Source organism: Penaeus monodon, chromosome 10 (assembly GCF_015228065.2).
Source record: "Penaeus monodon isolate SGIC_2016 chromosome 10, NSTDA_Pmon_1, whole genome shotgun sequence".
NCBI classification, from domain to species: Eukaryota; Metazoa; Arthropoda; class Malacostraca; order Decapoda; family Penaeidae; genus Penaeus; species Penaeus monodon.
In genome coordinates, this window is record NC_051395.1 from 25,491,986 (window position 1) to 25,514,104 (window position 22,119).

Consider the following 22,119-nt stretch of genomic DNA (forward strand, 5'->3'; position numbering starts at 1 on the left):
GTGCTACGAAAGTATTACATGAGAGAAACAAACCACAGGTTATATGCTTTATGGGGGTCATTTATAAACAAAAGACAGGAAGATGACAGTGTTACAGAGTATCTATCGTCCATAGAAGAGATAGAAGCAGCACTAAGAGAATCAGGTGAGAGTGTTAATGATCACCTCTTGGTGACAAGTACACTGCAAGGACTTCCACCTAAGTACAAGAATTTTGTAGATGTCGCCAATCAACGTGACCCTCCATATGATTACATTGGATTTAAGACAGCTTTATTAAGTCATGAAGATCGCCTCAGAAAAAAAAATGATACAGAAAGAGTAATGGTTGCCCATGGCAATAGCACAGTGAAACAGAAGAGATGCTTTAAGTGTGGTGAACCAGGCCATTTTGCATTTAAATGCTATGAAGGTGGTGAGTTTAAAAGAGTAAACAAACCTCAGAATAATAAGAAATGGTGTGAACTTCATCAGTCACGAACTCACAATACTAGTGAATGCAGAGCAAAGAACCTCAGGAAGAGTAATGAACTCGGTAAATTCTGCAAATGACACAAGCGAAGAACAAAACTATGAATACTCTTTCCATGTAACACACTCATCAAGGTTACGACCTGTTGAAGGGACCTCAGAGTTGTGTGACATTGGAAAACAGAATATATCAAGCTTAGAAGCAGAAGAAAATTTACTCATGATTGACAGTGGTTGCACTTCACACATAGAGATAAATAAACCAAAAGTTGTGAGATTTCAGGAGTCTTTTGATCCACAAAAGCATTACATAGAGCTGGCAGATGGCCAAAGACAGCAAAGAACTGTACAAGGAGTTGGTGATGTCAAGGATTTTACCCAAGATCGAGAAGGCAACTCAAGAAGTATTGTGTTAAAAGATGCACTATACATACCAGGATTTAAACAAGACATCATGTCAGTATGGAAAGCCATTAAGAGTGGACACAGCATTACTTTTTCACCTAATGGCAGCTCACTAACTACCAAGGATGGCAGGATATGCGACATTATAGAGAAAAACAAATTGTTCTACTTACGTAGAGGTAAGCTAAACAAAAACTATAAATTGGGGAAACTCAATAAGATCCATTTAGGAGAAGCAAAGCACACCCTAGAGGAATGGCATAAAATCTCAGGGCACTGCAATGTGGCAGATGTGCAAAAACTTGAAGCAACTGTCGATGGGATGCACTTATTGAGTAAAGAGAAGTTTAGCTGTACCACATGTGTTCTTGGTAAGATGACACGGTATAGAAATAGAAAGCCTGACAAAAAGGCTAAACAACCTTTGGATTTAGTACACTGTGATATAGTAGGACCTATTGATCCAGCAGCTAAAGGAGGTTACAGATACAGTATCTCTTTTATAGATGACTACTCAGGAGCTCTTAGAATCTACCTCATTAGAAATAAGGGTGATGCAATACATGCAATGAAGAGGTATCTTGTAGAAACAGCACCATATGGCAATATAAAAAGACAAAGATGTGACCATGGAACAGAATTTACAAATCAGGAATTTAGAACACTCCTTATAGAGAATAAGATTAAACAAGAATTTTCTGCACATACTCTCCACATCAAAATGGAATAGTTGAGAGATCACACAAATCAGTTTTTGACAAGGCTCAATGCTTACTGATTGAGTCCAAATTACCCAAAGATATGTGGGCTTATGCTGTGAAGGCTGCTTGTTATATTAGGAACAGGTGTTATAATCCCAGAATTCAGAAGACTCCAGTAGAGATGCTTACTGGAAGTCGGCCAAACATCAGCAAAAGGAATATTTTTGGAGTAAGATGTTTTGCATATGAACAAGAGAAACAGAAACTTGATCCCAGAAGTAAGGAGGGAATATTTGTGGGCTATTATGACCAGAGTCCAGCCTACTTGATTTACTCCCCAAAAACTAAAACGGTAAAGAAAATAGGATGTGTTAAGTTCATGGAAAACTTACCCCATGAAGCTGAGCCACCAAATGACGAGCAAACTTCAGATGAAGATGACATATTGGTGGAGACTTGACTTCAGCAAAAATCACTTCAAGAAAATCAAGACAAGCCACCAGATAACACAAGTGAAGAAAAAGATATCCAACTCGAGAAAGATGGAAACCCTCAAAATTAGATGACTACATTACTGATGAACTGGACGACAGTATCTCCAGTGTGACACATAATAGCTTTATACATCATTGCTACCGAGTGTCACATAACCCAGTACCAGCCACCTATCAAGAGGCTATTTCATCTCCAGAGGGACCCCAGTGGAAGAAAGCAATGGACGAGGAAATATCTTCACTTCAAGAAAACAACACCTGTGAACTTACCATACTGCCTGAGACACATACTGCTGTAGGCGGAAGATGGGTCTATCAAGTAAAACCTGGACCAAACGGCAAAGAAAAATACAAAGCAAGGTACGTCGCCAAAGGATATTCATAGGTAAAAGACATCGACTACTGAGAGACTTTTGCACCAACAGAAAGAATGTCTACACTTCGTGCTTTATTGGATGTAGCTGTACAGAAAAACATGGTAATACACCAATTGGATGTTAAAACAGCTTATTTAAATACTGATATTGATCATGAAATTTATGTAGAACAACCCGAAGGTTATGAGGACAAAGATAGTGATGGAAATGTTTTGTACTGTAAACTGAAAAAGTCACTTTATGGTCTGAAACAAAGTGTCAGGATGTGGAATAGTGTACTCCATAAATTCTTTATTTCAGAAGGATTCAAGCAATCACAGAGTGATCATTGTCTGTATCTAAAGCATGATAGGCACAGTGATATTGTTGTGCTCTTATGGGTGGATGACTTAATTATTGCTAGCAGTAACAAGTCCCTGATGAACAAATGTAAGGAATCTCTGACTGATTTAGGTAAACTAAACTGGTTTCTTGGAATGTCATTTGTTACAGATAAAAATTACATTGAGGTGAATCAAACCATGCCAGATTGTTATGCAAGAAATATACCATGTGATCCAAGTATTATAAACACCTCAACAGTAGGATCTAATGAGTTAATTAATGCAAGTCTTTACAGAGAAATAGTTGGTAGTCTCATATATGTTATGACAGGTACTAGTCGAGACTTGTGCTATGTGGTTACAAAACTTTCACAATATATGTCAAAACCCACAAAAGCTCAATTAAATTCTGCTAAACATGTTCTTAAGTACTTGAAAGGCACCATGACATATGGTCTTAGATTTAGAAAGTTAGATGAACCAGTTCAACTCCAAGGATTTTTTTATTCAGACTGGGGATCATCAGAAGACAGAAAAAGCATATCAGGATATTGTTTCCAATTGCTTAATGATGGACCACTTATATTATGGAGAAGTAAGAAGCAACAAACAGTTGCACTTTCATCTTGTGAAGCAGAGTACATGGCCCTTACTTACGCCATTCAAGAAGCGAAGTTCCTAAGAATTATATTTGATCTATTAGGATTTAAGTTAAAATTTGTAGACTTAGGAGTTGATAACCAAGGTGCTATTAATCTTGCCAGAAATCCAGTAAATCACCAAAGATCAAAGCATATTGATATTCGTTACCATTTCATAAGAGATGAAGTAGAGAAAGGTAAAGTTATTTTATATTCCTACACAACAGAATCCAGCTGATATATTTACAAAACCTGTAAACCAGAAGTTGGAAGTTTTTAAGTGTATCAGAAGATAGATTCTCAGATAACATACCCATCTTTAATTAAGAGGGGATGTTAGAATAATCAAAGATGGTTATTGGTATAAGGATACTTTATTTCATGCATCTGTGATATACCTCATATTATCTAAGGTGAAATTCTGTTTTGTTCAGTTACCCATGTAAGACTATGTTTTCTTTTATGTACGCCATCTAACGGGAAAGTTTTATATCCAAAATGTAAACAACCCTCTGTAGTGCCACGTAGATCCTCCTCAATACATAGAGTAAAGCGCATCAATTCCATGTTTTACTAATCCCCACAACGAGTCATATATGCATTGACCAGTCAAACTTGCTTATTAGACGCAGAGAAGATGAGTTTTTCTGATGTAACAACAGTCATCATCATAGAAGATTTGTACTGTACGAATTATACCCACGGTGCCCAAGGCTGGCTCTCGGTTCAAACCTTTTAAAGGAAGTAGTGTCATGCAGGTGTGCCACGTCTTTCATCCGCGTTGACTAATATTCCAGAAGGCAATACCGAAGACTAATTGTAATAAAACTTAGATAGATTATATATATATATATTATGACTTTTCTAGAGCCCATATGTCGGCCAGAGAGAAATTGATCAACTATTGAATCATTCTTTGGTGCTGTCTGACATTGGATTATCGACAACAGCGCTCATTATGGCTAAAGTATTCCGTATCTGTCATATATTGTGCTTACTCTTAGTCTCATTTTGTGAGTAAAGAAAGTAACAAACTTTAAAAAGAACGAAAATTAAGTACATTTCAGCTAAACAACAGTATAAGTAATACCACGAGCGCAATTTACCCGTAACATAAGGCAGGGCGTTGAGTATTTGTTAAGAAATGTGAATTATGTGAAATATACAGGATCAGGAAATATTAATTTCTTGCCGTGGTATTCATGTGTTAATATATGGAATTATTTTTGGTTACAGTAAACATTCTGCAAAATTATTGTCTAATAACTTCATGATTTGTTAATTTGTTTTATTCATTGGATATAGCATATTTAGGAAAACTTTCCGTGTATGTCAACCAGGATTACAGTAAAATAAGTGTATGGGGTTGTTACCTTGACGAAAACTTAAGACACTACATCTATGGCAAAAAGTGCGCAAATCGAAAGTAAGTGAGACAGGACAGATAAGAGAGAAGACCGACCCTCCGTTTTCGAAGTCCCTTCCATGTTTACCTCGCAAGAAGCAAAGCAAATGTGACGCGTATCTCATTGCTGCGATCTGCCAAGTATTCCTTGCATTGAGAACAAATATTTTGTAATTATCAGCGTCCGTTTTCTCGAATTCATGTATGTAATGCGTTCTTTTACTTTTATTATACTTCATTTACGTGTTTTGGTAAGTATTTATGCTATTCTGTACAATAACCGTGTGCGCCAGCGCATTTTACCACCGGGAGATTTGACAGGTCATTTTTAAAGCCATATTGTGGATATACAGGACAAATAGACATTAGTATCTATCACAGCCTGATATTTGAATCCATCAATTGCCCCAAATGCCGAAAAAAGTGATTAGAAACCAAGCAATTGTGACCATAGACAAAAGCGAAGAAACGTTCGGTGTTTCGCTACATATAGGTATGTGATTTTACCCTGGGGGTCCGGGGGCGTTAGCCCCCTGGCTAGGTGTATAAAATACTATGGGGGTCGAGGGGACGTAGCCTCCTGGCTAGGCGAATATAATATCCCGGGAGTCCAGGGGGCGTAGCCCCCTTGCCAGGGAATATATAGATCGTAGTGTATAAATCCCACAGGGTTAAGGTTAGGTTGGTTTATTGGTTTGGACGCGATGTACGATCACCAGGATTATGTGAAATCCCGTAGATTTTTACCGAACAATGGGTTTGGTTCCCGTAGTTTTTCGAAAGTTGGCGCGACGGTGCGTAGACTTTGAGTGGTGGCGGCCATGTCCGTAGAGTTTCATTGTCCGATTTTAAGCGGTTTTTTTTTTTTTTTTTACACATCTCTTTTCTTCTTATGTCAGCCTGTTTTACCCCACAATTTCCCTGTTCTACTTCATACCCTCCCCTGCTATCGGGACTTATCAAATCACATCTAGATTTTGACAGGCCAGCGAGCCATTACTTCGAGAAACGCATGAAAAAATGGTTCGTTTTCAGTGTTACGTCGATCCCGGGTCATTTTTCAAGCCACGTTGTGGATATACAGGACAAATGGACATTAGTCTCTATCACAGCCTGATATTTGAACCCATCAAGTGCCCCAAATGCCGAAAAAAGTTATTAGAAACCAAGCAATTGCGACCATAGACGAAAGCGAAGAAACATTAGGTGTTTCGCTACATAAAGGTATGTGGTTTTATCCTGGGGGCCAGGCTGCGTAGCCCCCTGGCTAGGCAAATATAATACCCGGGAGTCCTGGCTTGGGAATATATAGATCATAGTGTATAAATCCCACAGGGTTAAGGATAGATTGGTTCATTGGTTAGGACGCAATGTACAATCACCACGGGGGATGTGGATTATGTGAAATCCCGTAGATTTTTACCGAACAATGGGTTTGGTTCCCGTAGAGGTTTTCGAAGATTGGCGCGTCGGTGCGTAGACTTTGAATGATGGCGACGATGTCCGTAGAGTTTCATGATCAGATTTTAAGTATTTTTTGTGCTTTATCTCTGTTCTCTTTTCTTCTTATTTCAGCCTGTTTTACCCAACAATTTCCCTGATCTACTTCATGCCCTCCCCTGCCCTCCCCTGCTATCAGGATTATAGATTGTTGCATTTCTTTTTGTTAAATGGTGTCTGATGTAGTAACCCCCCACAAAACATAAACTAAAATTATAATAAAATTATAGGTGTCAGTATTTATATTTTAAAATATTTATAGATTAAATAGGATACTATATATATATATATATATATATATATATGTATATATATATATATATAAATATATATAAATATATATATACATATAAATATATATACTATATATATATATATATATAATATATATATATATATATATATATATATATATATATGTATATATAACTTGTCCAAATTAATTTATGATGAAAACTTCCCAAACTAAACTGATATTTACCATAAAGTATCTTTTAACAAAATTCAGCAGAAAATAACCTAATTAGCATACTCTTGTGTAGGTAAATCAACTAAATTTAACTTATTTTATTTCACTAACAAAAATAACTTATATTAGCCTAAAAAGGATTAAATATAGAGTTTAATGAAACAAATAAACATAAATTAATGATAGGTGTAATATGATTTGTCATATGTAGCAAATTTGCATTAATACTAATTATGGTTTGATAAGTTAGGACATTTGCACAAGCACAAAAAAAGAAGAAAAAAAAAGAGGAAGCGAAGTAAAGAAAGATGAGGAGAAAGATTTAGCATTAGAAAAAAATTATCAACTTATTATATGTATATTTTCAAAAACATATATTTTACTTTTAAATGGGGAGAGCAGGAATAAAATGTGTGTGTTTGTGTGTGTACATATACATATACATATATATCTATATATCTATCTATCTATCTATGTATATATACATATATACATATATATAATAATATATATATATATATATATATATATTATATATATATATATATATATATATATATGTATATATATATATATATATATATATATACATATATATTATATATATACTTATAGATATACATATGTATTATATATATTTATATATACATACATATATATTATGTATATTTATATATATATATTATTATTTTATAATCATCATCATCCTTATTACTCTTATATAATAATAATGATAATTATAATAATGATAATTGGTCTTATTATTATTACTATTGTCATTATTATTGTTTTTATCATCATCATCATCACATTATTATTATTATTATTATTATTATTATTATTAAGGTTATTATTACTCCTCTTACTATTACATTTTTGCAGAACCATGAAGGTGGTAGGAGTCATTGGTGCTGGGGCAGCAGGTCTCTGTGCTACTCGACACATCTTGTCCTCAGAGGAGCTGACCCCAATAGTATGGGAACAGTCGTCGCAGATAGGTGGTACATGGAGGCTCTCGAAAGATATTGGGACAGATAGCAGAGGGTTTCCAGTACACTCAAGCATGTATGAGGGCCTGAGGTGTGTTACCTGTGTATTAATATTTTTTGTTTGATATTTGTTTGGTATAAGATTGTTGGTGTATTTGCTGTGCTTTTCTAATGATTTGATATTTGTAATTCCATATTGATTATGTGCAGGGTAACTAATAGGTTTTGATTTTTTTTTCCTTTACATCACCAGGACCAATTTACCAAAATTGATCATGAAATTCCCAGATTTTGACTTTCCAAGTAAGGTAGAATCTTTTGTTCATCACTCAGCTGTTCTCAAATACCTGGAAGATTATGCTGATCACTTCAATCTTCATCCATATATTAAAGTAGGAATATTTTCAGTAACTTAGTTCTTAATATATTTTATTGTACAAACTTTTTTAATTACTTATTTTATTTATTTTAAAAAGGATCTTTTTTACATTTTTAGATATTTTTCATTCTTTCTGAAACCAAACCAATATGTGGAAAAATGGGCTGCATATCCTAATAACTTTTTCAGAATGATTGCTTGTTTTTGTAATATCAACACTGAATATCTGTCTAATGTATTTGTTTATATAATATTTTATTCCCACAAGAAATAACCTTTTAACCATAATTATTCATTTTATAGCTGGGCCACCATATAGAGAATGTGTCTGTATTGGAGAGTGACGAAGGGCCTCCATGCTGGGCTGTTACAGTGAAAGATCTGTCCACTGATGTAGTCAGTACTGTCACCTGTGATGCCTTGCTTGTTTGCAATGGGTATTAATTCCAGAGTATTTTTCATATTTTCTTTTAATTTTAAAGTAGAGAAGATGGAAATTTATTGACAGTGTATTACAGTTACTTGATTTGCTGAAATTCATATGTACTGTACTTTGATTGATTTATTTATTATTTTGTTAGCATTTTTTTTTTTTTTTTTTTTTTGATTTATTTATTATTTTAGTTAGTGGATAGAAAAAATATTTCATTGCATGGCATACCAAAATGCTATTTTAACCAACTACGTAATTTGAAATTATGCCAAAGAATAATTAATAATTGAAATGTAGAGTTCATACCATATTAAAATGACAAGTGTTAAGGATGATGATGTCTGAATAATGAACTTTTTATTTCTTCCAATTGTTAGACATGCCTTTACATATTATTTACTGCCTGTATCCATTTATCTCAATTCTTAAGTATGTCACTGAGTGAAATGATTGTCTCTAAAATGGCAATAACACTAGGTAATGTGAACTTTCAACAGGCACTACTCCACGCTTCAAAAGCCACTTATTGAAGGGATTGAGGATTTCAAGGGTCGACAAATTCACAGTCATGACTATCGTGAACCATCACCATACACAGATTCCAGAGTTATAATCCTTGGTGCTGGGGCCTCTGGGCTGGATATTTTAATGGAAGTATCTGCTGTTGCCAAGGAGGTGAGAACCAAAAATTGTTGAAGAATTAGACTTTTAACAATGTAGCTGAATTTTGTTTTCCAGTCTAAAAAGAAAATACATCACTGTGGTCTATAACAGAATAATATTACATGTAATTTTCTTTGGTTTTATTATTATTATTATTATTATTATTATTACTTCAGTTGTTTGATTCTAGGTACTTCTTTCTCACAACCTGCCTGTTCCCTTCCCTTCTGAGTTGCCTCCAAATGTCAAACAAGGTTCAGGCATAATGAAAGCTTCCGAAAATGGCTTTTATCTTAAAGACGGAAGTTTCCAAGAAGCAGATTGCATAATATACTGCACTGGTAATGTGTTGACTATAATTCTATGCATTAATTTTATGCTTGAAAATAGAATTGTGTTGCAGAATACAGTAGATAATCTTATAACATAATCCAAAATTCATACTTGTAAGCCTATAACCATGAATATTTTCCCATTTCAGGCTATAAATATACCTTCCCATTTCTTGAAGATAAATGTGGCATCACAGTTGAGAATAACCATGTAAAACCACTGTATAAACAAGTTATCAATGCTTCCTTTCCCACCATGGGGTTTATAGGCATCCCATCACGTATCATTGTGTTCCCACTCATAAACTACCAGGTAGGAATATATTTTAAGGAAGTAAGGAATATGTTGTTTGGATATATTTATTTTTTACTTGATTATGTAAGACTGGAAATAATAATGGGAAAGTCTTCACCAGATACTATCTGTATACATCATATACATATTTCTTGTCACAGGTACAGTACTTCCTTGCAACCTTAACAGGGAAAACTCGTTTACCAAGGACAGCTGAAATGAAATCAGAGATTGAGGCCTATGCTGGAGAGAGGAAGAAGCAAGGATGGAAAGAAAACCAATACCACATCTTGCAAAATGACCAATTCCAATACATGGAAGACCTGGCAACTCTGGCTGGCATAGAACTGCCTTCTCCACACCTGAAAAAGATCTGGGATGTGGTCATTCCTCGTGTGCTTTTCTCCTTTCCAATCTTCAAGACCTATGAGTATTCCCTTGGAGAAGATGGGGCATTAGTTGAGAAGTGGGAGGGCAAGGTAGTCAGCACATCATGGGACCTTACAATACTGATAGCTAAACAGGTATCCCGACTCCTGTGGCGCAATTTTCCAAAGATTGCATATATTCTGGGCTCTGCAATTCTTAAGAAATTAAAGGGTTTTGTTGGGTTGTGATGATCCACGCATATTTTCAGAGGAATGGTAAAATTTTATGAGTTTATGTGGGGTATGTTCTTTTGTAATTACTGATGTAGTTACTTTGGCTGATTACTTACTGGCCAGAATGAATTAAAGTGCTGATAATGAAGCAAAAATACTTTATGACTAATGCAAAGTGTATTTTTGATAACTGTTATGGCAAGATAGAGAATTTTGCAAGCATTTTATATATGCTGAATCAGTAGAAGAGCATTTAATTATTGTCATAATGAATAACAAATTGGAAAATTATATATTTTATATACTCTTGATCTTTTGTAATTGTTAGATAATTTTATATTCTATAGTTAACCCACCATCACCAATGAAATGTGTTCACTTTAGTACTGTTTTGTGAAATGTCTCTGCACATGGAGAGCTCTGCAAGAGCTTAGCGATAAAGTAGTCAATTAGTAGTATGACCTCACCTGATTTCATCTTTCCTTGACTTTGTGGGATTTATTTATTTATTATTATTATTATTATTATTATTACTATTTTATCTATCAATATCAATGCTGTTATTTTTATTATAGACATTATAATTATTATATTGTTACTGACATTACTAACAGCAATATAAGATATCAGGATTTATTTATAAAAATCAAGGAGACGGTTAAGCAGGTGAGATAGGTAGTACTCATAATTGGCTCATTGGTGACTTAGTAACGTTTCAGTATTCTGGCACTTCCACGATATGAAACTGTCTGAACCTTCTTTTAACACTACTTTGTTTATAGATAATTTTAGTTCAAAGAAGGCTGACAATGACAGATTAATATGTATCTTCAATATTTGCTTTTGTTTGACATGTAATAAATGTTAATGTACTAAATGCATGGAAATACCTGAAAGACAAAAGATGGCCATTTATAATAAACCCCCATTAGAGAATATGATGCTATGATGCATCACAAAATGTTATGCTATGATCCCATTTGAGGGTAAACAGGGTATTTTGAATATGCAAGGTAGTAGTAACAGTATTTATTTTTTTTATTGAGAATTTTCTGCCATGTCAGCATCTGAGGTCATTAGCAGTATATTCTAAATACAGTGATAGTGTGAGTCTTGGTGGCAAAGCCCCCCAGGAAGGAAGTACTATATGACAAAGGTCATATGGTGCTATGGTAAAGTATAAAAGCAAAAAGGGTTAGGAATGAGTTAATGATTAGGGTAAAGTTACAGGTTGAATAATACTAGAGGTTAGTATAGTAGTGAAGAGGGTAGAGAGGGGGAGCTGTTGGGGTATGTATAGATAAAATTTGTTAAAAGAGGAAGAAGTTAAGGGAGTAGGGAGCATTACGATAAAGTATTATGGTGAAAATGGCAAAAATTTCTTAACTATTAGGATAAGTGGGCAGATCAAGGGGATGAAAGAATGCAAAAGGAAAGAAGAAAAGACCATGCAAAATTAGTTGAAGAAAGGGCTGAGGACAAGGCTAAGGGTGACACTCTACCTTGGGCCTCAGTGCCCATCTCCTAAGCCCCCTCATGGCAACAACCAAGGGATTGGGGGGGGGGGGGCTTAGTAACATTAGAGGAGGCTGTAGATGAATGGTAGCTGATCAATTCTAGCTTTCTCAAGTTCAGTAAAAGAATCACACAGTCTCTTTGGGTATCTTTTGCAGATGTTTTTTAATTAACTCCTTGGATCTGTGTACCTTGCTGCCTGCATGGTCCGGGCATTAGGCTTATTTGAGTGGCAATTCTCGGGTATGTGGCTTGTAGAGCTATCCCACACGAACGCTCATGTGTGGTGTCAAGACTCGTTACCTCCCCTCTGCAATGTTATTTATCCTTTCTTACTTAAATGTTTTTTTTGCTTTTTTTGCCGTTTTGCAAGATGTATATTTGTCATTTGATATGCTGTACCAAGATGGTCATACATTGTTTTCCTTGCAGTAAATCGAAATCTCCCACTTCCTTCAACTTCCTTGTCAGCATAATCTCTTAATTGGTTGGAAGTAGAAGCGGACTTTATGTACTGTTCGGAAATCGGTGAAGCGGGCATGGCTAAAAAGGGTTTACAGCCTGTTAAGAAAAGAATACTCCACTGCACGATGAATAATAACCATATATATTTAAAATAGATATCGTGTGGTAGCGCCTTTAAAATCAACGCTGTGGTAATTGTGGTAAACAAACTTGCTGTTATACATTCAGAATTTCTTGTGGCGCAGCAGTAACGATTCCCATTCCAACGTCGCTGGTAAAAGGTATGAAATGTGAATAAACCTTCCCCTGAGAAGAGTTAACTGGTATTCAGTGCACCTGCTCGCTGTATGGCGGTTTATATTATTTTTCTGTAGAGATAACGTAGCACGGGCTCATTGGTCATTCAAGCTACTCAGAGAAAGCAACTAATCATAAATGGAATAACCTGTGGGATTATGATGAGCCGTTTTGATTAAATTTAGCAATTGAAAGAATGTGTGTATGTAAACAAAGTGTATGGAATGTATTATCTTTAGATAATTTTTGATTGAATATAACAAATGATAAAAGCATTTTGTGTATTACCACTGAAAATAATACCGATATCTATCTGTCTGTATGTGTAGCCATATGTTTCCAAGTGTGTATATATGCATGCATGTTTATATATGTATTTGCGTATGTATGTATCTCTTCATTTGTCTATCCATTTCTCTATCACCAGTATATTACTATTACTATCATCATCATCATCATTTTTATTTACATCATCATATTACATAGTCAACCATTCTACAGCAGGACTATGCCTCTCTCAAGTCTTCCATCACGAGGTTGTTTGGCAGTGCCATCCTTGTCTGATTCGATGGTCTTCCTAATCAGCCGCGGTCTGGTTACATCTTGACCTACGGCGGCAACATTTCCTACGACAAATGCATATCTTGCACTGTGAAGCCATTCTCATTCTCATTCATGCATTTTCTACATGCAATTCTCAAGGCGATATGTCGTTTTCTCCGTGAGATCGTTCTCGAGCAAGCAGTCAGAGCAGGCATTTTGCAGCTGCTGCGGCGAGGATTTGAATAACAACTGTCAACATAACAAAACGGACAGTCTTTTTAAAATTACTAAAATTTGATTTCGTTTTTTTTTTTTTTTTTTTTTCCATCAGATACTATATCAGATTTGTACTCTTTACGGTCTGGCTTTTCTTTTGTTAAGGTATATGTAATAAACAAGTATCAGTGTTTGTTTTAGTAACATTCAAAGAAAATAATGTATTTTTTGTTTCACCGAAGCATTATTCTCAAGTAAAAAAGGGGAAAAATGTAGCAATTTATCAAACAAGAAAAACTAGCGCTGTTTGATTACTAGCCTGGAGGACATCAAGTACTTGGGCCGCGATTTCCAGTCATAATCAAATTGAATAAATAATAGTAAGAAAAAAAAAAAAAAAAACTGTACATTGAAAATATCGACTGTCGATTTCACCTAGGCGAATGTATTTCTGCAACAACAACTTTACAAAATTTTTTTTTTTTTTTTTTTTTTATACATTGAAAATGCTTAAAGCCGAATTCACCTACACAATTTTTCTGTAACGGGAATAAAAATTTTTTCCAAATGCAACATTAGACCCCCCCCCCCCCCCAATCATTGTTTTGCCGGGGCTTAGGAGGCGGAGCCCTGGGCCCCCAATGGGGGGGAAACTCCCCCCCTTTGGGCTGCCTCGACTCAACTATTTTTTTTTTTTCTTTTTTTCCCCTTTCCCTTTCCCCATTTTCGTTTCTGCCCCTTCCCCAAAAACCCTTTGCTACCCCACCCCTAGGGGGAGAGCGTGCTAAAGGATAAAAGGCTGATTTGTGCCAGCCCCTGAAGGGCCCTGGGGGAGCCAGGCACGGTTTCCCCTGATTTAGTTACTAGCCCTTACCCCTAAAGGGGGGCCCCTGGGGGGTGGACTGTTTTTATCCCCAACAAAACAGGCTTCCCGGGCCAGTAATGAAAACATCCCCACTTTTGGGGGGCAATGGGGCCCTTCCCCCTTTATCAAAAAGCCCCAACGTAAAAACCCACCAGTTTCCCCGCCCCCAGGCTCCCTTTTGACCACGGCTCTGAACATGAAATAACTACCCCCTCATCAAGCTTATAGTACAGTAGCCAACAATCAACCCAAAGGGAACTTTTCCCCTTTCCCCCACAGCAAAACTTCAACACCTCTACCCGCAAAAACCCCCAAACAAACCACCCCATCCTCCCTTATTAATACCTTAACCTTATTGCCCCCTTCCAAAACCACTACCTCCCTCAACACTACTCCATTTCGTCACGCCCCGCCCTTCAAACCCCCCTATCTCCAACAATTTTTAATACTCTCTTTAGCGCACCCAAATGTGCCCGTTTTTTCGTGATCCCCCCCCCGCCCCCTACTCTGACAACACCTTCTTTTCCAACAATTTTCCCCAAAAAAACAAGTGGGTAAAGTCTCTTTCCATAGCGACCCGACGCTCCGTCTTGTCACAGAAATCAAAAACCAAGCATAGCTTTAAAAAAAATAAGCCCTTATGGTAACCCTCCTTGCAAAAACCCATCCAACCCCAATACTTGCACGAACAGTTTCAATCCCCAGCAAATTGCTCAATCTTGACAAAGTTTGGTCAGTTTGGGAGAAGACTATTTGCCTGTCCCCCAAGACTAGATGCAAATCAGTACAATGCTACCCCCACCCCCCCCCAGAGGTCTCGAAAAAAACCCCCCTAAATAGCCAAAATTACCTTCCGTAGACATGCCCTTCCCTTTAAACGTCTAATAGGAGAGAATCCCTCCCTTTTCGTCCTACCAACCCCTCCAGTCGGGCCCAAAATTGTTGCGCTAGGACACCAAGCCAAACATTGCCGTTCCCCCCAAGGCCCACTAGTCCCCAACCGGCCATCCCCCGATCTAACGCTATCACAATCACGCACATGTGCCAACGTGGCGGCCCCAAAATGTTTTTTTATGGGGGCTGTCCCCAAAAATTTTGAGTCTGACGGCAACTCTCAGTTAAAACTTGGATAAACTACGTGAACCCGACAGGAAGCACGTCGACGGGGTTTCTTTTTACTCCTTACTCCAGTAATACGCTCATTTCCCAAATTTCCTAACCCCCCCCCCCTACATCTAATCCCCCTCCTCCCTCCTACCTTCCCCATCAAACATTTTTGCACCCCTAAACCCAGACACTCCAATCTTATAAGATACCCCAAATCACTACAACCCCAACACCTTCCCCCTCCCTCCTGAAAACCCCCGTAAAGAAAAAACAAACGTTCCCCCCCCTCTTCCCCTATCACCAACACCTCCCCCTTTTTTTGCCCCTACGCTTGGACACCAGTCCTCTCTTTTTTATCCCCCAAAACCCCCCAAACAACTCCCAGAAAAAACTTTTGAAAATATTCAAGTTACTTAAGAAAACTGACACTCAGCCCCCAAATCTTTCAACTCCGTCCTTCCACACTCCAAGTAACTGTGAAACCTCCCTCCTAACGATTCCCCCTACACCCTATCTTTTTTCCCCCTCCCAACACAGCCCATCCCCCCGACCCCACCCCCCCACATTAAAACCCCCCCACCATCCCCCCATCCCTTCCATCCCTCCTTCACCACGTGTCCCTTTTGTCACAAAATTCCCCTTCCCCAGACCCCCCATTTTCCTAATACCCCCCCTAGTAAAACACCAACTCCCCTCCTCTACCCTCTCAGACCCTCAGTCCTTATCCCACCCTCTAGCTGCTTCCCCCCAAAAACTCCAAAAAGTATCAATCTATATCAGTAAAATATAACTTCCTTCATTGGAATATTCGTGGTTTCCCCTCCCACAGACCTAACCTTCGTCATATCCTTTCCCCCTTTTAACCCATCTTTGTATGCTTCAAAAGACCTTTCTACACATCCCCCAAAAAAACCAAACCCCCAAATTTTCATTTTTTTCCTTCCCCCCTTCCGTTTATGTTTTGTCCATACTTATCAATCAGAAAACCCCCCTTATGTCACACCCCCTTTTAAACCAATGTCCTTGCACAGTTTTTCGTATCTTCCTTCATCGTTTTGGGTCACAGTGATTTCAGTCTCCTCTCCCCTTTCCCCCCCCATTTACTTTTTTGCTTTTTTAAAAACTAATTTTCCCCAAATTCAACCCCTTTCCTCATAGTTTGGGACTTTAACTGCCGCCCCACCTTTGGGGGGTTTTTTATCACAAAACCCCCAGGCCCATCTCTAGAGGCTTCCTTCCACAGGCCCCTTTCTATTTAAAAACAGATCGCCCCCCACACTTTGATACACGCCGCAAACTTTTTCATGTTTACCTCTCTCTATGCTCCCCTTTTCTTCATTTTTGATTTCATGGGCAGTCTTAACCACTTTTCCCCAAATGACCATTTCAGTTCTCCTTTTTCCTACTTAATACCACTTCCTAACTCCCCCCCGCTGGTGCTTTGATAGAGCGACTGGCTACTTCACTTCACCTCTGCTATTTAACCCCCCATCCTCCCCCACCTCCATTCAAAAAGATACAGTATTTTACAAAACACATACGCTATCCCTCGAACTCAAAACCATATACCTCAAAAGTGTTTCCCTTTTGGGAAATTTTGATTTTACTAAAGCACTTCCTTAAAACGTGCAGCCTGGAACAGTTATGCACAAGAGAGGGCTCCAAAACAATATCAGCCCTTATATCCCTTTAAAAAAGCATCTGCCTTCTTCTTTACAATCCGGAAAAAAACAAATAGTGGCGAAATTAGTTTCACAAATTTCACTTACATCTATTCAAATGTTTTTGGGGCCGAAACCATAAACATCAGGCAAACATCCCCCCCATCCCGCCCTGTCCTCCATATTCGAGATACCCTCATTTTTATCTTCTCCAAGTCGCAATGAACTGGGGGATTTTTTAGCCAGGTCAGTAGTGGTTCTCACCTTTCCCCACACTTTCTTCATTAAGACCCCCAGAGAAAGTACCCCCCTTTCCTTCACCCCCTCCCCCCGAGAGTCCTATAAAGCCCTTTTTTCCTCGAACTCATTCTGCTCTACAATCGGCCGCAACACTCATGAAGGGCCCCGACGGTATCATACCGTTCTCCGGCAATCCCATCTTCCTCCTTACTTTCCCGTTAAAAAAATTTCAACCCCATATGGCATCAGGAAAATTTTTTTTCTAATTTTCGAGAAGCTCTTATCCTTCCCTCCTGAAACCCCAATAAATCGGGTACCTTCCCCAAGATATGCCCTCGTATAATAGTGCTTTTGCAAAATTGAGGAAAGGCGAACTTCCGCTTAAGTGGTATCTTGAATTCACAATCTTTTTCTCCTTCCAATTTGGTTTTTTGGGCCCTGCCAAAGCACAGTGACCCCCTTTCTATTTTGGAATATATTACATCGCATTGCAGCCTGAATCCCTATGCTATATCTTTTGATCAGAAAAAGTATGATATGGCGGGCCTATTCTCCAACAATTGCCTCTCTAGGATACGTGGAAAATGGGTGTCTTCTAAAGTCCTTCCTCTCCCAATGCACTTTCCAAGGTCAAAATTGCCTCTGCCACATCATCTTCTTCCCCCAAATCGAGGTGTCCACAAGGCAGTGTGTAAAGGCATATCTATTACAATGGTGAACAGAGGGTAGTTATACTTTCTAACGTCTTGACTCCTTTATTTCTGAGATTTATCCCACGCAGTATAAAAACTCACGAGACTGTCTTCTTATGGGTATGGGGGGTTGGGGGTTCGCGCCACTCCCCGGGAGGGAGAGGGGGCGGAGCTGACTTAAACCGCGCTGGTCGCTGGCGACGGACTCTCTGAGGCCTAGGTATTCTCGTATAAGTAGTGACTGTTCCAGCTGAGGAGCGATAGCAGCAGCTGCAGGAGCATAGGGGGGAGCGAGGTGAGTCACTGGCTCCTCTGCTACATGGATCCTCCACTTACATTGCTCGGCCACCTACTCTCGCCTCCCCCTCGAGGCGTCTTAGATTGCCTCAAGGGTGACCTAACCTGGCTGGTCATCTCGTTCTCGCGTGCCTTGTCCTGGTGCATCTTCGTGGCTGCTTGACCTGTCGCCCTCATCCTCCTGGTCCTCGGTGAAATTTCAGACTCTCAAAAGTCTCGCACAGTCCCCCTTGACACGATCGCCTAGCCCTTCCTCGTAGTCCTCGTCCCGGCCTAATTTCCGGGGGCCCGTCCTCGTCCACCGTCCTTACAGATCCTCGTCCAGGCCACCTCTGGTTTGCTCGTCCTCGTAATTTTCCCTGATAGCTGCGCTCGAGCTCCTGGAGTTGAATGATTGCGGCCGTCTCGGGGGGGGGGGGAAACTCGGGCGTTCTCGGCAGGACGCCCGTCCACTACACTGGTACGGCTAACACCTTTCGACCGAAAATCTCGGTCCGCGGCCTATGGCATCTTCGATGACGTCCTTCCACCATCCTAGGTGATCGGAACTGTACATTCTCCTTCGGTGCCTGTCGGTCCGACTGCAATATAAAGTCGGGGAGCCAATCATACACGAAAGGGGCCAGGTAAGAGAAAAAGAAAGGCAAAGAAAGAGGGGTGTTATTCCACTACCCGTGTTTTATAAAAAAGGTTTTTAATGTTGGTTTTAACTTATTTGCCGTTTTTTTTCATTTGTGTTTATTTTCACAAGATAAAAAAGAAAAGAAAGGGAGATGTCAGTGCGGTCCGCAAGACCTATTTGAACTACCAACCATCTCTGATAGATATGAAGTGATAAGAGAGAGCCCCACGGCAATCCGCGAAGATTTCCTTAAACCCACAGTCGTCCCACAGAGAAGTATAGATGTTACTTGTACACAGCCCCAGCGACAGACAAAATTGCGGGCTAAAGAGATAGATAAATCTTTACGCCGGCCTAAGACAATGAAAGGGTCAGTGTCTTTTGCCCTGTGTGTGGAGTAAAGCTGAATGTGTGGTGTATGCGTGGTGAGTGACAGCTAGCGTTAAAGGGGAAGCGAGAGTGCCCTCACACAGAGAATTGAATCACAAACACGAATATTACTTTTTCACTATAATAAAACTGAAGTAAATTAGCAATGCTAGCTATTTAAGATTATTTCAACTACCACATTCAATTCAACATATAATGATATGCGACAGAATGTGCGCATGAATGAATGGTGACATGAAAAAATATTTGCCAATTTTTTTTCAAGCAAATCTTCTCGGGGTCAGAAATCTGAACTGCCGAGGTACATGTCTAGCTTTGCATGTCAGACTTCAATAAAACTCAATAACGGGGGGATCCTATACCCAAATGCCGTGACTGAAGCGACTTGAGCCAGGAATATAATAACCATGCTCTCTTCTGCGTATCTGTAATGGGCGCTCGCAAAATTCCCGAAGGATATATAATTCACGAATCACACAAAAGCTGGGGGGTACCCAAAACATGCAAGCGACTAGAGGAGGGTGAGAAAGGTGTGATTAATAAGCGAATAATGATTCTAGCTTAAACCCTAGTCCTACATTAATTAACGGACATAACCGTGGGTCACACTGACTCAAAAGGGAGCTGAACGAACGAATAACTTCGGTTTATTGTACCTACTCTCGAACGACGGAGCGCAGATCTATTAGGCGTTTACACAACCCCGGGGCAATATCGGGCAATTCTGTGCACTATGATATGAGGGAAGATCCTATGCCATATTCAAACTAATGAATTTTAATGAATTTCTGTTACATACTTTGTTCTAGCGCCGATAGAACGTGTCACCAAAAAGCAATGTAACGATGCTATGGTTAATTCCCAAGGCGTTTAACAAAAATAACAACCAAATACGGGGTAACCAAGCGGTCATTTGACCTACCCACGCCGCCACCGACCGGGAAAAGAGAAAGTGAGGTCAGGTCAAGACAGGAAAATAACCTTTTTCTAATCCAAAGTGACCGCAAAAGAAAGAAAAGGGACGGTCAGGTCGGGGGCGAGGGTTAGGAACGAGATAAAATGAAATGGTATTCGTGATAAGATAAAATCACGAATGCATTAAATTCGTTGCAGATGAAACAATATAAATCTCTAAAAACGAGAGAAAATAATTAATTACTTAACTAACGAACGATATTTATGTTATTGATAATACTCGATCGCACGGAAATGCGATCTGAGGTGGAAGAATAGTGGAGAACGTGCCATTTGCTGTCATTGAGCACCTTTTAACCCAACAAAAACAACGGCTTAACACATGTATGGGAGAAGGGAAAGGGGAAAAAAATAAGAAAAGGGGGCCCAAAAGTGTACTTACGTGTTTTTTTTTAGCTATGTCTTGAAGCGGCGAGCGGATTTTCTTCGGGGGTGGGGTGTCGTGTTTCATGCCCAAAAAGGGTGCAAGGCCCTCGCTGCCTCCACTTTGTAAAAGGGTATCATCCTTAGTACAATGGTGAACAGAGGGTAGTTATACTTGCTAAAAGGCTTGACTCTTATTTCTGAGAGAGATACCACACGTATAAAACACACGAGACATGTCTTCTTATGGGTTGGTGGGTGCGGCTTCGCGGCCAGCTTCCGGGGGGAGAGGGGGCAGAGCTGACCTTACCGCGCTGGTCGCTGGCGACGGACTCTCTGAGGCCTAGGTCATTCTCGGTATAAGTAGTGACCGTTCCAGCTGAAGGAACGATAGCAGCAGCTGCAGGAAGCATAGGGGGGAGCGAGGTGAGGTCACTGGCTCCGTCTGCTACACTGATCCTCCACTGTACACAGTGTGCTCAGTACCACTTTATTCCTTCTTGTTGTTAATGATATTGTCTCAGTTTTACCACCAGGAGCCCAGTCATCACTATATGTTTGATATTTAACCATCTATGCTCTGGCCACATCCTATACCAAAATCTCGACAATTTCTTCAATCTGCAATCTCATCAGTATCTTCCTGGGCCACAAACATGGCTTCGCTTTTCTACTCAAATCTTTCTCCATCCTTTTCCTCGCTCAGTGTAGCGTCCCCATCCCACTCTTCTATATGGCACTCCACTCAATGGGTTCCTCTGGCAAAGTCTAGATGTCATTTTGACTCCAAAACTAGTGCTGGCAAGACCATATTCTACACATTAAAGAAAAGCTCTCCGCGCCCTTTCGAATCTTAAAAAACTCTATCCCAATATCATGGGCTCAGATCGCAAAAAATCTCCTCATATTCATGTTACTTTGATCCTCTCCACTCTTGATTATGAGATGCCATATCTACTCCTCTGCCCTAACTTCTCTCCTGCCATCTTGATACAATCATCACTGTGGTCTTCACAGCACTAGGCGCCTTCGCTCCTCTCCAGTGTGAGAGCCGTACACTGAATCAGGCATACCATCTCTATCTCGACGTCGTGCCCTTACTCTCTCTCCGATGCTATGTTCGAATCCACCAACTTTCCCTCACTAAACTCAACTATCCCACAAATCCCTACTTCTACCTTAGCTTCCTCTCCACGTTTACCTACTCCGTTCTCACTCGCAGGATACCCTCCTCTCCCACATCCTTTCCCCCATCTCCAACCTCTCCCGTTCTCTGGTCCATTCCGACCCTCCATGGTTATACCTCACCCCCCATATTTGCTATCTGTTTCCCCGACCACCAAAACAAATACCTCCTACTGTCCTTCTCACACATTTCATGACCATGTCTCC

At 39.3% G+C, this 22,119-nt stretch overlaps 1 protein-coding gene across 6 annotated transcripts; it reads left to right on the forward strand.

Annotated features, from left to right (window-relative positions):
• Positions 1-3,895: 3,895 nt before the first annotated feature.
• On the forward strand, positions 3,896-13,028 carry LOC119577964 (flavin-containing monooxygenase FMO GS-OX-like 2). Of its 6 annotated transcripts, XM_037925661.1 has the most exons (9): positions 4,368-4,425; positions 4,718-4,987; positions 7,669-7,866; positions 8,029-8,167; positions 8,458-8,591; positions 9,085-9,262; positions 9,441-9,591; positions 9,732-9,895; positions 10,039-13,028. In XM_037925661.1, exons 3-9 carry the CDS (start codon positions 7,673-7,675, stop codon positions 10,492-10,494), a joined length of 1,416 nt encoding a protein of 471 aa, XP_037781589.1. In that variant the 5' UTR covers positions 4,368-4,425; positions 4,718-4,987; positions 7,669-7,672; the 3' UTR covers positions 10,495-13,028. The 6 variants fall into 6 exon arrangements, with proteins under 6 accessions (XP_037781587.1, XP_037781586.1, XP_037781589.1 ...); XM_037925659.1 differs by lacking the exons at positions 4,368-4,425; positions 4,718-4,987 and adding an exon at positions 3,896-3,959 and having other exon boundaries at positions 10,039-11,382; XM_037925658.1 differs by lacking the exon at positions 4,718-4,987 and having other exon boundaries at positions 4,366-4,425; positions 10,039-11,382.
• The last annotated feature ends 9,091 nt before the right edge of the window (positions 13,029-22,119 follow it).

Coding starts and splice junctions, on each gene's coding strand:
- LOC119577964 (XM_037925659.1), top strand. CDS start 7,673: ATGAAGGTGGTAGGAGTCATTGGTGCTGGGGCAGCAGGTCTCTGTGCT. Junction 7,867..8,028: donor AGCATGTATGAGGGCCTGAG/GTGTGTTACCTG, acceptor TTACATCACCAG/GACCAATTTACCAAAATTGA. Junction 8,592..9,084: donor GCCTTGCTTGTTTGCAATGG/GTATTAATTCCA, acceptor AACTTTCAACAG/GCACTACTCCACGCTTCAAA.